We start from the raw sequence: 18,267 nt of genomic DNA, 5'->3' as shown, positions 1-18,267 counted from the left end.
CTGTTGTACATAGGGTCACTATGAGTCCCTAGCGACTCGACGGCACATAACAACAAACAACAATTAGGACACTGTGATGATTTCTGAGTGATGAGACTGTAAGAGATTTTCTTTATATGGCCTTTCCTAATTTCTTTAAGTGTTTCCCACTAGCAGATATATCTTTAAGATGACAGTTACTCCAAAAGAAATTTGCTATGCTTAAGGAGGTAGAATTCACATTTGCTGTTTTTATTGTTTGTTTTGGCCGCAATGAGACTCAATATTTAGTAGGAAATATGCTGATGCAGACTTGTGGGACGGTGACACTCTTGTTGAGGGATGGCAAGGTGTCCTTTACATACTTATAGCTGCAAAACTGGCATCTGATACGTGTTCTAGTTGAGTCATCTGAATAAATGAATTAAATAAAAAATAGAATCAATAGCACAAAGACGTCAATCCTCTAAGAGAAACTTCTTGGCTACTTTTCTTCCTCGGAATATAAGGCAGGACAAAGTCATTCAGAAACAAGTACTTTCACCCCTTTGTTCAGTTTGGGCTGATATTCAAAATGGGATGGGTCTCCAGCAACTTCCTGCACTTTCCAATTATTAGTCCCCAAACTCACGGCTTGTGTCATGATCCTCTATTCCATTCTTTTCAGAAGTTCTTAGTCTGGAGACTAAAATGCGCCTGATCCAGGCCGTGGTCTACACAATTACTTGCTATGCATCAGAAAACTGGATAATGACTAGGGATGATAGAAGGAGAATTGATGCCTTTGAGCTGTGGTGTTGGAAAAGAGTATTGAATATACCATGGACTGCTAGAAGAACAAACAAGTTCATCCTGTTGTTGTGTTGTTATGTGCCATCGAGTCATTTGCAACTCATAGCGACCCTATGTACAAGAGTCCTAAATGCCATTCTATCCTGTGCCAACCTCGCCGTCTCAAACACACTCATTGCCACCACTCCACTCACAGAGTCGATCCATCTCATCGCGGATCTTCCTCTCCTGTGCTGTCTCTAGTTCATCCTAGACAGGGTAAAACCAGGCTGCTCTTTGGAGGCAAAGATTTTGACGCTTTGTCTGACATACTTAGAGCATGCTGTAAGGAAGGAGCAGTCTTTAGAGAGGGATGTCATGCTTGGGAGGGTGGAGTGACAGCGCAAGAGAGGAAGATCCTTGAAGAGATGAACGGACTCAGTGACTGTTGTAATGGGGTAAGGGTGTCAGAGACGGTAAGTTTGGCTCAGGATAGATTAGGGTTCAGAGCTACTGTACATAGGGTCACTATGGGTCACAAGTGACTCTGTGGCACATAACAACAACAGCAACATATTATTGTCAAGGTACATGTCTCTGTACGTTTACTACTGGATATGTAATGTACTCTTCTAATGGGTAAAACTTGATCTTAAAACAAAAACCCAAAATACCTATAAAACTTCTGAAACTTTTTAGCCAAAACAAAACACCTCCCAGGAATGAGTCACTGGGCTTGGGGATTTAGAACCATAGTCTCAGGGGACATCTAGGACAACTGGCATAACCAAGTTCACAATGTTCTGTGTCCTACTGCGGTGAGTAGCAACTGGGGTCTTAGAAACGTGCAAGGAGCCACGTCAGATGTTAAGTATTGGTCTCTCTCACTCAGGGAAAAGGGGAGAGTGGAAAATCATGGACTCAAGGAATCACTAAAGGACCACATCAACTGTAGCCCCCACCACCTGAGCCAGAATAATCTGAGGGTGTCCACCGCCACAACCAGCCGCCTTGATCAGGATTACAGCAGAAGTTCTGCGACAGAGATAAGCCAAACCATGGAGCGCAAAATGAAAAGTCCTAAAAATGGCCAGACTGGCTACTGCTCTGATGGAAACTGGTGGATCTTCAACTCGCGTCAAGCCTGAACGGGACATACTTCTGGGGAATAACTTTCAGCCAAGCAAGAGAACAGCCTACAAAGTGAATAATCACATCAGGGAGGAGTGCATTTCAATCTCTCAACTATAGGAGTCCAAAGGGGGCTAGGTTTGTCCCAAAACAAAGCACCTAAGTGAGGGAGGAACAGGAAAGGATGCATGAAAATGGGAACCCTAGAGCAAAAAAGAACTGAAGGTTACATTAAGAGGATCGTAGGCAATGTGTTGTTCTTGTTGTTGTTAGGAGTCGTAGACAACTCACAGTGACCCTATAAATGAAAGGCTTGAGCACCGTTCATAGAGTTTCTGGAGGCAAACCATGTCAGAAGTGGATGCCACTCCTGCTTCCAAGATTGTTTTAGGCAATGTGAGGAAACAAAATATGTCCACAGTGTTGTATAGAGAACTAGTGGGCTCTCGATAAACTCATACAAACGAAAATGAGAATGAAACATTACAACTGCAGTATGTATGAGTCTTAGTTTTGTGTGATTTCCTGAGTAAGAGCGTCACTGTTCTCCCTTCACGCCCACTTGGTGATTCTCTGGAACGTTACTTCCATGGTCTCTTCTCCAGGGAAAGAAGAAGGGTCTGAGCACAGTCTCCCCTCGCATCACGGGCCTGACTAACTGTGGCCTCAAAGGGCTCCCTTTATAGAAAAATCAAAACAAATGACTATTTTTAGCAAAGTCCAGGTTGCCTATTATTCTGGACTCCATTATTTAGCTCACTGGCAAGGGTTCTCTTGGGAAATCTCAGAGGCTGAGGCAATCTAAGAGCCTTGTCAAACTCTTACAAAACATTAGGAAGACAAGCTGAGGGTGCAAACAGTCAGGGACCCTGGGATCCAGTACTGGCTCTGTGCAAAACTGGCTCAGTGACTCAGGGCAAAGGTGTTGCCCTTCTGGGTTTTTAATTTCTTGCCAGTCAGATGGGAAAACATCAATGCTCCCACCCAACTGGGTTTTGAAGATCAAATGAAAGCAAGAAAATGTGCTTTGAGAAGCAGAAGCCCCTGCTCAGATTGAAGGGGAGAGAACCCTTTATCTTCCTGTGTCCTGGATTGTGCAAGCAAGGTGAACCCCTAATCTTACAGACTCACAGCCTCTTCACTTCTCCCAGCGCCTCCACTCAGGAACAGGAGAATTGCACAGGCAGGGTGGTCCATGGGACATGCCCACTCGACTGTCTGGTAGACTCTCCGCATTCCTCTTTTGGAGAAAAAAAACCCCAGCCAAACAAAACCCAATTTGTTCTGAATTCTTATGTAATAGGTGGCCTAGCGGTAAGAAGCTGCACTGCAATCCCAAAGGCACGTGGTTCAAATCCACCAACTGCTCCCTCCACGGGAGAAGGCTGAGCCATCTCCTCCCATGCAATTTACGGACTCTGAAAACCTGCTGGAGGATCAGCTAAGGGTCTGTTCTGGCTTGATGGTACACAACAACGGGGCTAAAAACAATATCAATGTGCTCTTAGAACAATTCATTACGCTGAGGTGGTAGAGCCCACCTCTCTGGTAGTTCGAATTCACCAGCAGCTTGTCACCAGAAACAATGGTGATTTCTTCCTGTGTGGTTTATAGCCTCAGAAACTGAAATGGAGTGTCATCTATGAGTCAGGTCTGACACCATGGCAATGAGCTGAGGGCTCTCCCCAATAGGATGAGTTTTAGCACCTGTCATTATATGCGTGAACTTCCGCTCATTATCTCCCTGATATGTTGTTGCTGCTATGTGCCGTCAAGTCACTTGCAACTCATAGTGACACTGTGCACAATAGCTCTGAATCCTGTCCTATCCTGAGCCAATCTGTCTCTGACACACCTACCTCCATTACTGCAGTTATTATGTCAATCCTTCTCATTCCGGGGTCTTCCTCTCCTGCTCTGTCCCGCCATTTCCCAAGCATAATGTCCTTATATATCTATATATCTGAAAGTACCCATCTCTTATCTGTTGACTGGCTTAGGTCTTTGAGGATCATCTCACTCAACATCCAGGCCAAGGCCAAGCGCCCTTGACATCACTCTCTCAGTACTGATACGTCTACCCTTCCATGGCTTCTGCAGAGCAGCTATTCATTCCTGACTCGAAGCCTAATCTCAATATATCCAGGTGCCTCCTGTATCCTCAATATATACCCATCTTCCCACCGTCATCTAGGCTCCTATTACACTCAAGTCTTCAGATTTACTCTCCAGAGTTCAGGCCCAGCCATCTTGCACTGAGGACAGAGACTCCTCCCGATTCTGGACCGTTCTAACTCCTGCCGTGGCCTCTGGTTGAGGATGTATGGAATCTGGTCTGCCTCGCTCCTCTGGCTGTGCCTGCACATGCTTGCTTAGTTCCTTCTCAGTTGAGGATAGGGAGCTAAGGAGCTTGTAGTAGGAAGCTCTTCCTCATCTCCTCTTTGCCTCTGGTCTCCCTACCTGCTGCTGGCACAGTGCTAAGTGCTGAAAGACAATTAGTTTTGAAAGGGTAAGTTCATCATGAGTCTGTGTATACATATTTTTTAAATTTTATTATTATTATTATTATGTGTGTGTGTGTGTGTGTGTGTGTGTGTGTGCGCGCCATCAAATCGGATCCGACTGGTACAGGACGAGATTGTCCCTCCTTTCCCGGCAGAGCATCTGGTGGATTTGAACCTTGCGCCTCTGGGATTGCAGTGCAGCTTCTTGCCACTAGGCCACCAGAGCTCCCCGAGCCTGTGTATATATTTTATTGCACAAAACAATACAGTGCTCGAGAAGATCTGCCATCAGGTGCTGGTTCATAATACCTTGAACACAGCAAACGTTCTCTGAAATATCCATTTAGTGAAGCTGATTGTAACCTTGATACTCATTCCTACATTACAGTGGCACAGCTGATACCCAAGGCACGACATTTTTGAGGCTCTCACATAGTCAACTGCATGATCAATCATGAAGTGCCAGTATGCCAGGGGGAGAAGCCACCAAAGCCCTCGTGCTTTACAATAAGGGTTAACTAAACAATGATTGCATATTTGTCTTCATTAACATTCCCACAAATCCGTCAATTTGTAGTAAGTGTTATACGGGCCCAGCCTATGGCATAACCCTACTGAGAATCTGGCCGTATCACTTGTTCCTGTAGAGCGTGAGGGCGTGGTTTCCTGGAGGCTCCTTCCAAAGGCATCTTCCTTATCTCTGCCCAGCATCACACCAGCCTTTGGAAGGTACATCACGCTTCATCTAGCAAGGAAGGCTCCATGTTGCACCAAAGTTAGAGCTTTCTACCTTGCAACTTCTCTGCATCCACCCCTGTGGATCTGCACGATTCTCCAACTCGACAGAGACCTAAATAAAACCTTCTAAGAAAGCAGAGGGGAATGTTTGCCAACTTTGTGACAGATAAACGGCTCAGGGACTTCATGATCCAAAGGCAGAATTGTTCCCTTTCTGACTCCAGTGTAGCAAAGAGAGGCTGTGAGACGAAGTAAGGGTTTTGTGGCTTTCCCCCCACCCCCGCATTGCCAGAAAGTTATGGGTCACAACATTTAATTTGATTAATTCCTGGTTTCCAAAAGGAAACCTGAGGAGGAACCTGGGGAGGCTCAATAAAACAACCATGTGCAATTGTTAAGACAGGAAAGAGGAAAAAATGACTTCCATCAAAGCCCACAAAGATCGTTCCCAGTCCCAAACACGGGTCCCCGGGGATAGCCTGGAAACCAAATTATTGCCAGCGAGATGCTTACCTTTTACAGCAGCTCACAACAAAAGAAAACATGTAGCTTAACATCTCTCCCATGACTCACCTTTCTGGGTATTTTTTTTAATACTTTTCCTTTTGTTCCTGTTTTCAAACGTCCCCATCTAAGCTCCACAGCCAATTAGACATGTATCATTGGAAGAACCACTTGTCTTTCTTAAGCCTCAGTGCGCTCATCAGCAAAATGAGGTATTTATCTTACGTTGTTAAGATTCTTTTAATTCTGACTCTAAGAGTATGCCAGCTCTCTCTCCCCATACAATTGGTCATATGAGTGCTCTTACCTATTTGTCTCTGAGATGTTGATGGGGTGTCAGACGGCTCAAGGAGCCAAGTAATTTGCTGAAGGAGTTAGGAATAAGGAGTTCTTTTATAAAAAACAAAACCCTCCCAAAACAAGAAAAAACCCCCAAAAAAGACCCAAAAAGGTGAGCTCAAACGGCTAAGTGAAATAGAAGGAGCCAGAGATGAAGGATGAGTCACACAGTTAATACACAGACTGATGTGTGTTGAAACAGCACTGAATAAACTAATCCTTTGGCCAATGTGCCCAACAGCATGGGGAAGTGTTGTTCTCTGTGTGTGTGCATGTGCATGATCCCTCATGTGTGTGTGCAAATTCCATGGATTAAATGAAGACTTTGAGAGCTCTAAAACATCAGTCCGGCACTTTATCATCTGTTTTCCTTAGAAAAATAGAATGAAAAAGATGTAGGCATCGCCTAGCTATGGAGTAGAGACAAGACTGAGGCAGGTACTCTTGGTGCTGCTAAACCACACAGCAGCCATCAGGGTAATTAATCTTCCATTTCCTCCCACAGGATGACCCAGAACGCAGCTTGGATTAAGGTTAAACTGACTACATTTCATCAGCTTGCCATTTTTCACTCTTTCTTTTTTCCCCTGGTCTTAACCTTCTCCTCCCCTGAGTCGTCGTCTTCCTTCTATTCCATTTTTAGAAAACTTTCCTCACACATGTTTCTTTTGTATAGTTTTTGTGACATTTCGCCCATGTGGCTAATTCCCTCATCTGGATGGCTGCTTGGACGAGGTTTTTGTATTATTTTTGGCTGAGGCCTCCACTTCCTGCTAGTGAGTGACAGCAGAGACGGCTTCCCACAGTGCCCTGCGGTGCTGATAAGAGAAGCTGGCAAAGGGCAAGATGAAGCCACAAGGAGAGGAGGAGTCTGACACGCACCAGGGGGATCCCGTTACCTACCCGGCAGGGTTCTGATATCCAGGAAGTAAGCTCAGGATTAATTCTCAGCATCCATTCATCATGAGGAAAGCCCTTGACAGTTGGGGATGCAGGATGGCGACCTTGACTAATAATTGCCCTGAACTTGGAGGTAGCACATGCAGATTTACTCCACTTACTGTCCTTCCATCAACTGATGGGAACCGTGACAGCAAGAGACAGGAGGTAAGAAGTGTCCTAAGTAATTTTAGTTCAAAGCATACAAAGGCTTTTTCCAAGTGGTTTGAACAGAAAGAATATGAGTCGCTCTCAGGTCCTCTTCTGCTGCCTTATGGGAACGTGACTTGCAGGGCACATTGGTATCAGACTGCCTGGGGGTTGCTATCCCTGGTAGGTTTGCTCTCATGGCAATCTGCTGCCTGTCAGTGTGTGAGAGACGGTGATTCCTGGTGGAGAGAGGCTCAATGGTGACTGACAGGCATCTTTCATTTCAGACAGGCCATGGATTTCATCTTCCCACATGTATCTCCACCACCTGCCTGTCAGTTGGTCAAATTATGTGGCTTATGTGTTGCTATGATGCTGAACACTATGCCACCTGTGTGTCAAATACAAAGCTGGTTCACGCATTACAGCCAGATTTTGACAAAGCTTCTAGACTAAGAGAAACTAGGAAGAAAGACCCAATAATTCACTTTTTGAAAGTTATTCCACGAAAGCCTTATCCATTGCCACAGAATGGTGCTCAACACAGTGCCAAAAGAGGAACCTCCTAGTTTGGAAAGAATTCAAAATGCACAGTGGCCACATCTATGGACTTGACCATGCTAAAGACCATGAAAATAGCACAGGACCAGACACTCTTTTTTTTTCTGTTATTTGCGTGGTTGTCATGAATTGGCATCTACTTTAATGGACACTAACAACCACTATTTATCCATCTTTGGTCCTGTGCCAGCTTTTTATAAATACTTAGTAACCAGTATACATTTAACAGGGGAGCTCTGGTGGCCTAGAAGTAAGAAGCCAATCCAAAGGCATATAGTCCAAATCCACCAGCTACTCCGTGGCAGGAAATGGGCAATCTCTTCCTGTGTGATTTACTGCTCCTAAAAACCTGCTGGAGGTTCAGCTGCGGGTCAGTCCTGACTAGATAGCACATAACAAAACCACTATACATTTAACAAGTAGGTTAAATGAGTTACTACCTTCTACAACAAACAAACAAACAGGCAAACAAAAGAAGCCTGTGTACGGAGAGGGTAGCTATGTTGTAAGAAGGCTCATAAGACCAGACTGTAGCCATGCGCTGGGCCAGGGGAATGGAGAATGAATGGTTTTCCAAGCGAGAAAGAGGAAATGGGGTGTACAAGTGCTACTATTGCTAAATGGGCTCCCTAATTTCTCTTCTCATAATAGTAATGACTTACATTCACATGGCGCCTTTCATCAGCACTGATCCTAGAGAGAGCTCAGAGCCCCGTCTTGATTCAGCTCCTAAATCTGGTCCTCAACAGGCCAGCGATGACATCTCTATTTGTGCCTTATCTATTTTAGAGAAGAGGAGGACGTTCAGATGCCAAGGGAATGGATCCAGAGTGGAGAGTGAGGAGAGGAGAAAGGTTACGGGAAGGGCAGTAACTTACTTCCAATCATAACCCTCAGAATTATCCAGCTGAAATAGATGCCTCCACTCAGATAAAACTGCCCCCAAACTGTAGGGCTTCCAGAAACCACACCTTACTTTCCCCCCACATTTTATGAGGCTTAGTACTCTTTGAAGCCAATTACATGAGTTACTTAGGGAAATTTTGGCAAACTCTGACCCACTGAACCTTTTGCCATCAAGTAGATTCTGACCAACAGCACCCCTGTAGGACAGGATAGAATGGTCCATGAGGTTTCTAAGGTGGTGAGTCTTTATGGAAGTAGATTGCCTCATTTTTCTTCTATGGAGTGGAGGAGTGGTATGGGGGAGGTTTAATACTGCCAATTTCTGGGTTAGCATCTGAAATCCCTAATACTATGCCAGTTCTGACCACTGTGTTCCAACTGCTGATTAGTCTTTTTTTTCCTCCTCATGCTTTGGGGTTCAGAAATACAGAGGGGGCATTTTGTAATATAAACAAGGAGAGACAAAGGCTTTGAAGAAGTGGAAAGGAAGTGAATCTGGTCTGCTGTGGTAAGACAGTCAACAAGATGTGCAGGGACACTGGACATAACTCATACAGAAATAGAAGCCACCAACAAGTATGAGTCATTAAAATGTTGGGTAAAAAAAAAAAGTCTTACAAGATGGGCAGAAAACAGCGGCAAAAATCTTCAGTGAGTTGAATTTTGGTAAGGGCATAAGTGAAATGTCGATCTATGTCTATATATTTCCATGCTGGTATTCAGAAAAGGTTAAGCCATAAGGAATCCCTCTTCATTGGTTAAGGTTGAGTAAAGAGAGGTCTACTCTCCTTAATGAGTCCTTTCTGCAATCATCACATAATCAGCGTGCTGCAGAAGCCTTAGAGAAAGGCACATAAAAGGAGGATGGATGTGATTCCAAGGGTAAGAGTGGTAGTGGAACAGAAGAGCTCTGGGGTGGAGAACAGCTCCTGCCTTCAAGCCTTGGCGTCAATCAAGAGCCATGTGAAGACTCACTATAATGCAATGGGGAAGGCCCTGGGCTTAGAGTCAAAAGTGGTAGCTTTCTGAAGCTAGCCAAGTTTCTTGATTGCATTGAGACTCAGAACTCTGACCTACAAAATAGGAATGGAAACACCTGTCTTTTTGGATTGCAAGAAGAGTGTTATTTAAAAAAATGGGGGGGCGGAGAGTAAAGACGTGACAGGGATATAAACAGAAACATGTTATATCCAAGTAAAAAGGTCTGGCCCAACCCCTCAACTAACAGATAGGTTAAGGATAGAGTTGGGTGTCAGACTCAGTTCTCTTTTGTCTAGGACATTATCATGCTGCCTATTTGTTCCCACCTCTTATGGCTGAAGGTCAAATAAGAAGATGAAAGCGAAAGGATTTTGAACAAAATGATTGAAAGTCAGACACAAGAAAAGCTAGAACATGGAGACTCTCAGACAGATAGACACAGACACAGACACACACACACACACACTCTGAAAATTTGGACAAAGAGAGGACAATGTGGCCTCTTACAAGTTAAAAGTTGAGGAGATGTTGGTCATCACATGCCAATGGCCTACTAAAGCCCCCATCGAGGGTGCCTAGCTTTGTAGTCAGCATATCACATAAGCCAGATATTCACTCCCTTCCAGCTCTGGCTTTCTTGGATCTTGCTGCTATTCCTAGTGGGTTTTCTTAGAGGTCTTACTCAACTAGGAAACTACAACATCATGTCAAAGTAAGAGCTAAGAGTAGTATCTGATAAAAGACTAACTGCTTTCAGTATGCTTACAGTCTGGGCAGTTACCAGGGCAATATCTGCAGCTACAGTTTCACAGCCAGTGGCCCCATAAAGGAAGACAGATGGCAAATATCAAGTGAACAATCAACACAATGTGTGGCCAATGAAAACGGGCCCGGAGACCAGTTTCCACTTGACTCCTACTAGCTCTTTGCAGACTAATGGACGCAATGTGGCCTCTGACGTGTAACTCTCAACAATGAATTGACAAGACAGTCCAAGTGTGAGGAGCAAGCAGGTCTTACCTGGAGACACGGAGGACTCGAAAGAACTTCTCTCTTTGCGGTTCATCTTGAAGGCCTGGAGCTCCTTTTCCCTGTACGTCCCAAAGCCTTCATAGCTCCTCCTTTTACTCCCGCTCAGGTCACTGTCCAACTTGTCACTCGAAGTGTTCATTTCACTGAACACATCCAGGCTCTCGGATCTTGTACTGCCACCGTCCCCGCTGCCACCAGAGTACCGCTTTGTGCAGGGCTCTGTGGGCTCTCCACTCAAGTCCACTTTGTCCTTGGCCTGCGTCCAGTGCTGGGCATCCGAGAGAGACAGTGTTGACAGGGTGTCCACCTCAAAGTTGGTTTTCGATGCTTTGTGACTGGCCTCGCTGTGCTGGTATTTCTGCTTCTCCTTATGCTTGCTCTTCTCGCTCACCAGCGGGAGCTCCTTGTCTGCCCCACTCAGCCGCTCGCTCAGGAGGTGGCTGGGGAAGCCTGCGGCTTTGCCTGCAAAGAGGCCGCTCAGGTTGTCGTGGGGCCCCAGGATCCGGTCTTCCTTGTGCTTATGCTTGTGTTTGTGTTTCCTCTTGTGGAGCCGGCCGCTGGCGAGGCCGGCGCTGCCCACCTTGGGCGGATTCAGGGACGTCTGCATGTCGCCGAGGCCCATGGCCACGGGTCCCTGGAGGTGGACTCCATGCTTCGCTTTATGCTTAGCCGCCCCGGACATCTTCATGTGGGAGCCCGTGTGGAACTGAGGTGGTGGCACTGTGGGCCTCATGAACGGGGACGCCGCTCCCAGCGTGTGCGACAGGTACAAGGGGGCTGGGTACTGACCGTAGTAACCGAGGTTCATCATAGGCATTGATGTGTAAGGCATTCCATAGGGTGCATAGTAACTCCCACTGGGGATAGGGTAGCTGAACCCTTGTAAAAAAGGCACCTTTGTCATGGTGTCATTGGTTTTTGCAGGCCTACCCCGCTTCTTCTTTGACTTCAAGTCTGAAGTCCTCCGAAGATAGAGCAACGGGTCATACTGGATATATGGCACCGGGTAGTAGTGGTCAAAGTTGATCCGGAAAATGCTGGGATACGGGTTCTCGTGGTAGAAGGTGTAGCTCCGGTGGGAGATCCTGAACACCTGGAACTTGGTGATGAGCTCTTCCAGGTCGGCCAGGAACTGGAGGTCGTCGCGATTCTGCAGGCTCTTCCGCTTCCGCTTGTGCTTTGGCTTCTTGAGGCTCTCGTGGGCCAGGAAGTTGTCCACAATGAGATGCTTCTGCCGGTGGCCATGCCGGTTCTTTGTGCTGGTGTCGGACGGGATGGCCTCCGGGTTGTCCAGCGTGCAGAAATCAAACGAGTACCTCCGCCGGGACTCCGAGCTCTTCTCAGCCTGATCGGACGTGCTGTTGTTGTCCGTCCCGATGCCACTGTCGCTCGGGATGGTCTCCTCGCTGTGGGACTCGCTCACCGGGGACAGCGTTATCTCCTTCAGGGAGCCAATCTCGCAGAGGTGGGATGGGGAGTTGGCCATCAGCCGGGGTGGAGACAGCTTCCAGGTTCCGCTGTGGATTCCCTTCTGGGTTTTGGTAGGAAGAGCACTGATGGGCTGGAGATTTGGCATAGTTTTCAACTCGGAAAAATTGGTTTCAGTGCTGGCGGGGCTCAGGTTGCCATTGGACCCACCGAGCTGGGGGGCGAGTGGGTGCATAGCTGCTGGTGAAGATGCCACAAGGGACTGGAAGCTGGAAGGCACGGGTGGAGCGTCCGGCTGGCTGGAAACAGGCCTGGGGTGCTTGATGGCTGTTTTGGGTTCTTCAGATGGGGGTGGCAGCTCCGCCCTGGGCTTCCTGCCCCTCTTTTTGCCGATGTAGATGGTGCCCCTCTTGCTGACGTTAATCTGCTTTCCCAGTTTGCTCTCGATGGCAGTGGCCGCGGGGCTGGTCTCAGGGGGCGCCTTCGCCTTCAGAGCCACGCTGCTGGAACAGGACAAGATCTGGTTCAGGATATTTTTCCTCTTGAGTGTCTTCATCTTATTGATCGTTTTGATGGTCTTCTTATCCAACACGCCGAGCTTTCCCACCTTCTTGTGAAATTTCATCTCGCTCATGGGCTTGTCCTCGCCGGGCACCAGCTGGGCCAACTTGGCCAAATTGCGCCGCCTCTTCCTCTTCTTGGTGCCAGGAAACTCCCTGCTGATGGGACTCACCGGGCTGGTGGATGTCCCCTCGTGGATCGTCTCCACGGTGAGCAGAGGCTGCTTCTTCGGGCGCCCCCGTTTCTTCTTGACCGGCGTGATCACAGTTAGACTGTCTGTGTTAGTGTACAGAGGGCTGGAGGGGGTGATGGGGTAGGCAGACGGGGGCTCCACCATCAGTTTGTCGGAGGTGGCCATGACCGCCTCCCGGAGCATACTGGCGGCTTTGGGCTTGCTGCACGTCCACCTCCGCTTGGCCGCAAACTTTGGATGCTGGATTTCTGGCAGCTTTCTCGACGGCGAGTGATCCGTGCACCCGGACGGGGCCAGGACCATGGGTGGCTTCCGCTGCTTGGGAACCCCTCCTGGGATGACTTTCTCGGCATTTCCACCAGTGTCGAGGCCAACTGAGGGGGACTCAGTCTCGATCATTTTACTCAACTTGGGGACGCGAGGGTCCTTCTTACTTCCGTCAGGACTGGCAAGTATCCTGCTTACTACTTCGCTGCTCATGGGGATTCCAGCAGCCAAGGCCTTGTCGGGGAGGATCTTTTCTACCACTGCTTTAATGGACTGTCTCTTTTTCCTCTTATGGCTCAGGGGGTCCAAAGAGGGTGCCTTGATGGGGATAGTAATCCGGACATGACTGGTGTCATTTTCGGGATTACTGACAGAAGTCCCACCCTGCCTGGCTGGTGACGCCTCTGGGGCATTATCTACAGAGAAGCCTTCCCGTTTCCCTTCTGGGTTGTCAAATGCTTTCTGGGCATTCTTGACCCAATCCAGGTCGGCGCTTGGCATGCTTTGACTGATCACATCCTTCTTACTGGACTTTTTCTTGCTGCTGATAACAGGAGGTTCTGGGGGTTCCTTTGCACCTCCTCCCTCTTGATCCACCAAGGGCTGAAGCCCACTCAACTCGGCAGAGTTGCTGGCTGGGGCTGGTGAGCTGTGGTTGCTCGGGGAGGGAGCTACACCTCCCAGGAGCAGGTCTTTGCTGTTACTGGACAGCTGACTCCATGCGCTCCCCCCACTGCCCTTCTTCCCCTGGGACTTGGCAAAGGAAGCCACGGGCTCAAGAGCTGGGATCTTGCTGGTGCTTGCGGTTTCTCTGCCAGAGTCGGAACTGATGAAGCAATTCTGGGTGGTGGGTCCACCGTCAGCGGGGGTGGACCAGTCCACATGGTTCTGGCTGCTGCTTTTTTGCTGGTGCTTTGGTTTTAAGGTGTCACCGGTGAAGTCCTGCGGGAGCGCTGGGTCATAGTGGAGAGGTGGATGTTTCTGTGGCCGCTCATAAGCCTACAGAAAGGTGGGAGGGGGAGACAAAGATGAGCAAGTTAGAATGATTTAAAATTGAATGTCAACAGGCTTAATTATTTGGAAGTTAGAAACAAATAACGATTATCAGCTACCTTTAATTCTAGAGTGCTTTATCAAGGCTTTCTCAATTGAAGTGGTTTAGAAAAAAGTACAGTGCACTCATTTTGAGCATTACTAAGGATGCTTTAATTACACTTTTTTTCCCCCCTTCTCCTTTAAAAAACAGGACACTTGACCTATCTCGGCGTAATGCACTTTCAGAATAAGAACAATTTTGAAGAAAGAAGAGCTCTAAAGGTCACCGAGTCCTGTGGTTGTAGCTTACAAATGAGGGAACCGAAGCTGGACGAATTAAGAGTCCTGCACAAGACGGCAGAGCCCAGGAGAGAAGGGGGACTGTCTGACCCCCAGGGCTCGTTTGTTGAACCCAGGCTGCCTCTTCTCTCCAGTACCCCTATCTTTCTCTTGCTCCCCCCCCCTTCCAGTTCATTTCAACTTGCATTTTACCCTAGAGTCTAAGATCTCAAGATTCACAAGTGTCCTAGCTCAATGATGCAAATAAAATACCAAAAGGACAGGAAATAAGGTGAGGAACATGAAGACTGTATGCAGGGAAAGTGGGTCAGCCAAAAGCATGGGGAAAAGTCAAAGAAAGAGCACAGAAATCTCCTGAACTGTCACATCTTTGGGTGTCCATAAGGTATTGCCATGTTCAGAGGTTGTTACTGTATACGTGAGTCAGAACCAAGTCAGAGCTGACCCTCCAGTGGATTTTCTGAGGCAATAAATCACACAGGAGCAGCTGGTGAATTTGAACCATATATCAGGAGGACCTGAAGCTCTTGCTGCAGAAGCTCAAGGACTGCAGCCTTCAACACGGATTGAAGCTAAACATCAAGAAAACAAAGATTCTCACCACTGGGCCAATTGGCAGCATCAGTATGGATGGTGAAGAGATTGAGATAGTTAACAGTTTTAGTTTACTTGGTTCCACAGTCAACACTCTTGGTAACAGCAGCCAGGAAATCAAGAGACAAATTGCATTGGGAAAGTCAGCTGTGAGGGACCTCTCAAGAGTACTGAAGAGCAACAACATCAGGCTGGAGACTAAGGTGCACCTGATCCAGGCTATATTCTTCGCAATTACGTGCTATGCATCAGAGAGTTGGACAGTGACTAGGGATGATAGAAAGAGAATTGATGCCTTTGATCTGTGGTGCTGGAGAAGAGTACTGAATATACCATGGACTGCTAGGAGAACAAACAGGTTTGTTCTAGAGAGAGTGAAGCCAGAATGCTCCTTGGAGTCAGGATTCTGAAGCTTCGCCTGACATACTTAGGGCATATTGCAAAGAGAGACTGGTCCTTAGAGAGGGACATCATGTTTGGGAGAGTGGAGGGACGGCGCAGGAGAGGAAGACCCTCGATGAGATGGATCGATTCTGTGAGTGGGGTGGTGGGAATGAGTGTGTTTGAGATGCTGAGGATGGCACAGGATAGAACGGTGTTTAGGGCTCTTGTACATAGGATCGCAATGAGTCGCAAGTGACTCGATGGCACGTAACAATAACAATAACAACAATTTTTGCACTGGCAGCTCAATTCTTCACCACTAAGCCACCAAAGACCCCTGGCTTAGAACTCTAAATAAGTAACCCCTTGCTTAGAACTCTATATAAGTAATCCTTCTAGAGAGCACAGCACCCAGGTACCAAGTGAATTCCAAACTCCTGGTTGAAACAGCACTGGGTCTCTGAGGCTGTAAATCTCAACAGAGAGAAGCTGTATCCTCTTTCTCCCTTCAAGTGACTAGTGGATTTGAATTAAAAAAATTTAAGTGCCCAACACTTAATCTACTATGTCAACAGGGGTTCTTCCACAGTAACTCTGTTGTTGTTAGGTGTTGTTGGTCCTTCCACAGTAACCTTGTTGTTAGGTGCTGTCGAGGTGAGTATGACTCACAGTGACCCTATGAAAAACAGAGCTGCACCCTGTCCTCTCTCGTGCCATCTTCAGCATCTCTGACACACATGGGCCCATTGCTGTCGTCACTATGTCAATCCATCTCATTAAGGGTCTTCCTCTTTTCTGCTGACCCTCCACCATTTCAAAGCATGATGTCTTTTTCCAAGGCCTGCCTTTCCTAATAACACGCCCAATGTATGCGAGATGAAACTTCTCCATCCTTTCCTCTAAAGAACCCTCTGGTTTAATTTTCTCCAAGACATTATCTCTTTGTTCTTTTGGCAGTTGACGGGATATGCTGTTTTGAGGAAATCTTGAACATTCTCAAAGGAACCCTGAGTCCCCTGAAAATACATGGAGGATAAAAAGGTCATTGTCATTCAAGGTCACCTCTCTGAACTTCCTCAGCTGTTTCTTCCTTTAAATTTATTCTAGAGAAATGTCTGCAGATTTCAGCACCTTCCCTTAAGACTGACTCTTCGGTGAGGGAAGGTGGAGCCTGGCACAGGTGTGGAATGAGGATCGGTGTCTATAATGCCACAAAGGGAACTGGCAGGTGAACCCATCATTTTAAGTTAATGAAAACATTTTTATTAGAGACAGTACATTGTTCCATATGGATTGTAAGCCATGTTCCTAGAACAAAGAGGTATTCCTTAAAGCTTATTATTTCACACACATAAGATCAAACTTATAAGAGACATTAATCTAAGATTTGTTTCAGAGGGGAAAATATTAATAAACTGAAGGAAGGGTTCAATAGTATCCCTGCTCAGTGGTAGAAGATAATTGCCTCACTGGATTTAGGAACTTTTCATCTGTAATGCCTTTTTTTTTTGTAAGGCCTTTGTTGTCTACCTGTTTCTAAGTCTGCTTATCAATCTATCTGGCTACTTATCCAACTTCCTGTACCTCTCTCTACGTATCAATCAATCAAACAACCATCTGGTATCTCTTTGCTTACAGTAAGTTTGCCTTGCTGTTTGTCCCTCTGTCCATGCCTCTGTCTGTCTATCATATCTATTTCGATTTGCCATTGAAACTCTAGAGTTTACACTTTATCAAAACCATTTCTTACAATCCTTACTAAGAGTTGAACGATAGACGGCAGATCCTCGGAGGTAGAATTCAGTGTAGTGATGAAAGCAGGGCTTCCTCTGCACTAGTTCCTGGAATCCTTTGCATTATTTTCTGTCTCTCCAACTCTGGGAAATCCTATTTTCAATACTGGGTTTGGGTTTCGGTTGGCTGTTTCCCCCCTTGTTTAAGTGTTAGGATGTTGATATCTCAAGCTAAACCTGTAAATATCCACATGAAAATTAAGAAAACTTTTGGGATGGCAGCACAACTCCTTACCCGTAGGACACCAGAGCTCCCTATGACAGGCCCAAGCTTTCGTTGCATTCTTAGGAAATGTGCATTCAAAGAGTAAACGAATGGGAGGATAGATGGATGGGTGAGGTGCCCAGTACCAGGTCAAAATATGTGACTACACAGAAAACACAACACCCCACCAGTCGTTTGCTTGGTAATGACTCATAATGAAGTTAGAACACTGAAACCCATTAGATGTTGGACAAAACAATCCTGCCCACATATTTCAGGCTGAAGGCCCAGGTAAGGTAACTCTTCTTCAATACAATTTGCTCTATTAGTTCTCCACCATCTCTGGTTGTTTCACTTTTCAATTAATTCTGCCTTCAGGGGAGACCATGTGACTGTCAGGGGGTGGGCTTTGCTCTGGCAAACGCAAGGTGGGGCCTGCTCACTTACACCAGGGTCGACCAGCTGAAAGTAATGCAGTTAAGCATGCCAGTTCCCTGTCCCTCCATCTGGATCACTGCCTGATCCCATTGTTCAGACCATTTCAGCTGCAATTTGCCCTGCTGGGAGAGTGCCTCAATCAAAGGGCAGCGTGGACAAAAGGGAGGCACAACAAAGGATCAGGAGTAATGGGGGGAAATGGTGCTTTCAACCCTTCACTCAGACGGGCTGCAGAGCAGGGGCAGAGCTGACTGAGAAGCTCTTTCTCAGGGCTCCGGAGAACAAGGCTCTCCTCCAGCCTGGGCTGATGGCTATATTCCGTTGCATTTCACAAAATCCCATTTCTTCATCTGTCAGCCATGACATATTATATACACAGTGGTAATGCTGTCAGTTCCAATATGTCCTTCACTGAGAACTGAACACTTACTCCATAAAGAGATGGACACATGGTAAAGAGGCTCTATGCTGGGGCAAGACACGAGAGGGGAGGGGTGGCTCCCTCTCCCCTCCTTGCTCAGAGAATCAATGGCT

At 46.9% G+C, this 18,267-nt stretch overlaps 1 protein-coding gene across 1 annotated transcript in view; it reads right to left on the bottom strand.

Moving 5' to 3' along the window:
- The window catches only part of SETBP1 (SET binding protein 1), a 463,997-nt gene that overhangs the window by 128,176 nt on the left and 317,554 nt on the right, over positions 1-18,267 (bottom strand). Inside the window, exon 4 of the mRNA XM_006889235.1 lies at positions 10,524-13,983. Within this exon, the coding sequence (XP_006889297.1) occupies positions 10,524-13,983 (3,460 nt within the window). The remainder of the gene's footprint in view (positions 1-10,523; positions 13,984-18,267) is intronic.

This window comes from Elephantulus edwardii, unplaced genomic scaffold, assembly GCF_000299155.1.
Source record: "Elephantulus edwardii isolate Elephantulus edwardi_28Jun2011 unplaced genomic scaffold, EleEdw1.0 scaffold00076, whole genome shotgun sequence".
Taxonomy (NCBI): domain Eukaryota; kingdom Metazoa; phylum Chordata; class Mammalia; order Macroscelidea; family Macroscelididae; genus Elephantulus; species Elephantulus edwardii.
Note: the sequence above shows the minus strand (reverse complement) of the source record. Positions and strands in the feature narration are given on the sequence as shown.